This window comes from Arachis ipaensis, chromosome B07, assembly GCF_000816755.2.
Source record: "Arachis ipaensis cultivar K30076 chromosome B07, Araip1.1, whole genome shotgun sequence".
In the NCBI taxonomy this organism is placed as follows: domain Eukaryota; kingdom Viridiplantae; phylum Streptophyta; class Magnoliopsida; order Fabales; family Fabaceae; genus Arachis; species Arachis ipaensis.
Genome location: NC_029791.2, coordinates 4,137,061 through 4,139,693, shown reverse-complemented (window position 1 = coordinate 4,139,693; position 2,633 = coordinate 4,137,061). Strand labels below are relative to the sequence as shown.

General features: G+C 35.8%; 1 protein-coding gene across 1 annotated transcript in view; it reads right to left on the bottom strand.

Moving 5' to 3' along the window:
- Positions 1,534–2,633, bottom strand: part of LOC107608222 (shikimate O-hydroxycinnamoyltransferase-like) — a 3,138-nt gene continuing 2,038 nt past the window's right edge. Inside the window, exon 2 of the mRNA XM_016310081.2 lies at positions 1,534–2,512. Coding sequence (XP_016165567.1) covers positions 1,559–2,512 — 954 coding nt within the window. The 3' untranslated portion in view covers positions 1,534–1,558. The remainder of the gene's footprint in view (positions 2,513–2,633) is intronic.

Below are 2,633 nucleotides of genomic sequence, written 5' to 3'. Positions count from 1 at the left end.
TGATACGTGGATTTTCTATAAATTTATTTTGGGGAAAAAATATAAAATCGTGACTTTGATCCTTTTATTTCACTATGACATTCACTATAAAAATAATGCCGAAATTTTATATAAATAAAAAACATTTTTATTATACATCACCAACTATAAGAATCAAAAGCAAATTTAATTAAGCGAAAGATTACCATATGTGTTCATAACACGCAGCGGAAGAAAAGAAAGTAATTCTTAAAGATCTATTTTGTGCTTAAACTTTATTCCAATAATAAATATATAGTAGATCAGATCTAAATACCTAAGTACGCTAGTAAAAATCCTTTTTTTTTTCTCCTTCGATGGTACGAAGGCGCTATGCGTATCCACACCGAAACCAACCTTTGCTGTCAACTCTTTGACCAATGGACATCTGATCTAAATTGAGAAACCTCTTGCAACTCTTTGCACGCCATAAAATTCTTCTCCAAGAATTAGGCTCACATACGTTTATGTGTGTAGAGGTAAAGGAATAAAACTCTTGTTATTCTCTTCTGTTTCTCATGTTTTCCTCTACCCTTGGCATACATATATATAGTATGAGATTTGTTACTGATTTTAAATTTGAATCTCAATTCAAATTTAAATCATATCTTTAAATTCCAAATTTGAATCCTTTAAATTTTATGAATCATATCATAACAATTTAAAACATAATCGATTTGGATCTCATCCAAATTTATAATTCAAATTCAGAAATAGAATAACTAATTATTTTTAAATCTCATTTAATATTCTCAATTATCATATTATTATTATATTCTTGGTGCTAGCAAAGAATATAATAATATTCCATTTGAATTAATATAATTATTTATTTGATCAAATCAAAATAATAATTAAATAATTCTATAGCAAAGATTAGAACACTCGTTAGTGTGTGACCCCATAGGTTCAATACTAAGCGGGTAGTAAATTAGTCATACTAAATTTACTAATCAAGGTTGGCGTCTAGCAACACTCCTCAACGACCCGATAGTATGAAGTAATATATTTTTACTAAGAACCTCAGAAGAACAAAGTATAATTCCTTCCATCTTTCCAGCTCTTGGTTAACCCTTAGAGTATGGTTTTAATTGTCAAACTTTAACTTGTTACCATTATTATAATGAACTGTAAATGACTTAAGAAACTCATTTCTTCATTCATTCAATCCCCTTGCCCAAGGTTTTATTCATCTCAGTCATTATAATCATAGAGCTCAAACTCTTTACGGAGAGTTGACGGATTCCTTATTGACTAATCATTAATTCTACAAGTATTTAAATCATACCCAATATCCATTCAACTAGCACCCTATTACTATGTTCATCTTGAGAATATCCTATTGACAAATATACGGTAATTATAACCATTAGGAATTCTCAGAATGAGTCAGTTCAATGGTCATATCTCTATATGCACCATCTATATATATAATTTAATAAATGAGATCTATTAATCTTCATCCAATGAAGACCATTATATATATATTGATCTTTCCGGATTATTATACTGACTCTTAACACTTTGTCCTGAAGTAATGTTAATTGTTGAGGTAGTCCCAAGTGAAGGGCTTAAAGACATGATTTGCCATAGACTCAATGAAATGTATGTGGGGTTTGAGAAGGTGCATGTACACCACCCAATCACCATTTTTCTTAGGACTTGGCATTGGCATCACATATCCAGCATCACCACCCCAATGAAAATGGTATGATCCAAACACGGGTTTTCCCCAACCAAAGTCAACTTTTGACTCTGGAAATCTTTGACCACAAGACACCACAACAGCGGGTCCCACATCAATTGTGTTCCCACAATAAATTCTCGCCAACGCTGGTGAAGGACGGTGCTCTTCCACCCAGTCAATCAGCCCTAGGAAGTGTTCTTCCGTCAATGCCGTTTCCAGAAACTTGTGAACCTCTTCTGCCACCCAACTCAACGGCTTCTCCACCAACTCCTCCACCGCTTTCCCGCCAAAAGGGATAGAAAGCACATTACCAAAATAATCATCCATCGTAGCTTCTTTGAGCCTCTTCCTTCCATCAACCACCACACCCATCTTGGCAACAAGCCTTTTCTCGCTAGAGGAGGAGGATGTAGCCATGGCAACCATCTTCCACAAGAACGCGGTGAAAGATTCAAGCTTTGTGCGGTTCTTGATAGGATCCGATGAGCTTGCAAGTGATTGCATGTGGCTGAGTTGATCAGCCGTGGTGTAATATATCCGGCTTATGAGTGAGTTGAAATGATTGGGTTCGAGTTGAGATGGAGGTGGAAGGGAAACATACATGGCGTCCAGGGAAGGGTGGATGCAAAGAGGGCGTCGAGGGATGAGGAGGGAGTGACGAAAACACGGCTGTGCTGCGGTGGTGGGCTTCATGGGGCGGGCTATCTCGGCCCATGAGACTAGGAACATGTTTGCTGAGTGTGCGTCTGCTATGCGATGATCGAAGGTGCATGCCACTATTATCCCGCCACATTTTAAAGATGTCACCTGCACAGTTGATTAGATACTAAATTCTATTGATTATATAATTGGGAGCCACTAAGCCGTTTTTTTTAAAGATATGTTTTAATAATTAAAATTTAATATATATAATCGATTAAAACGTATT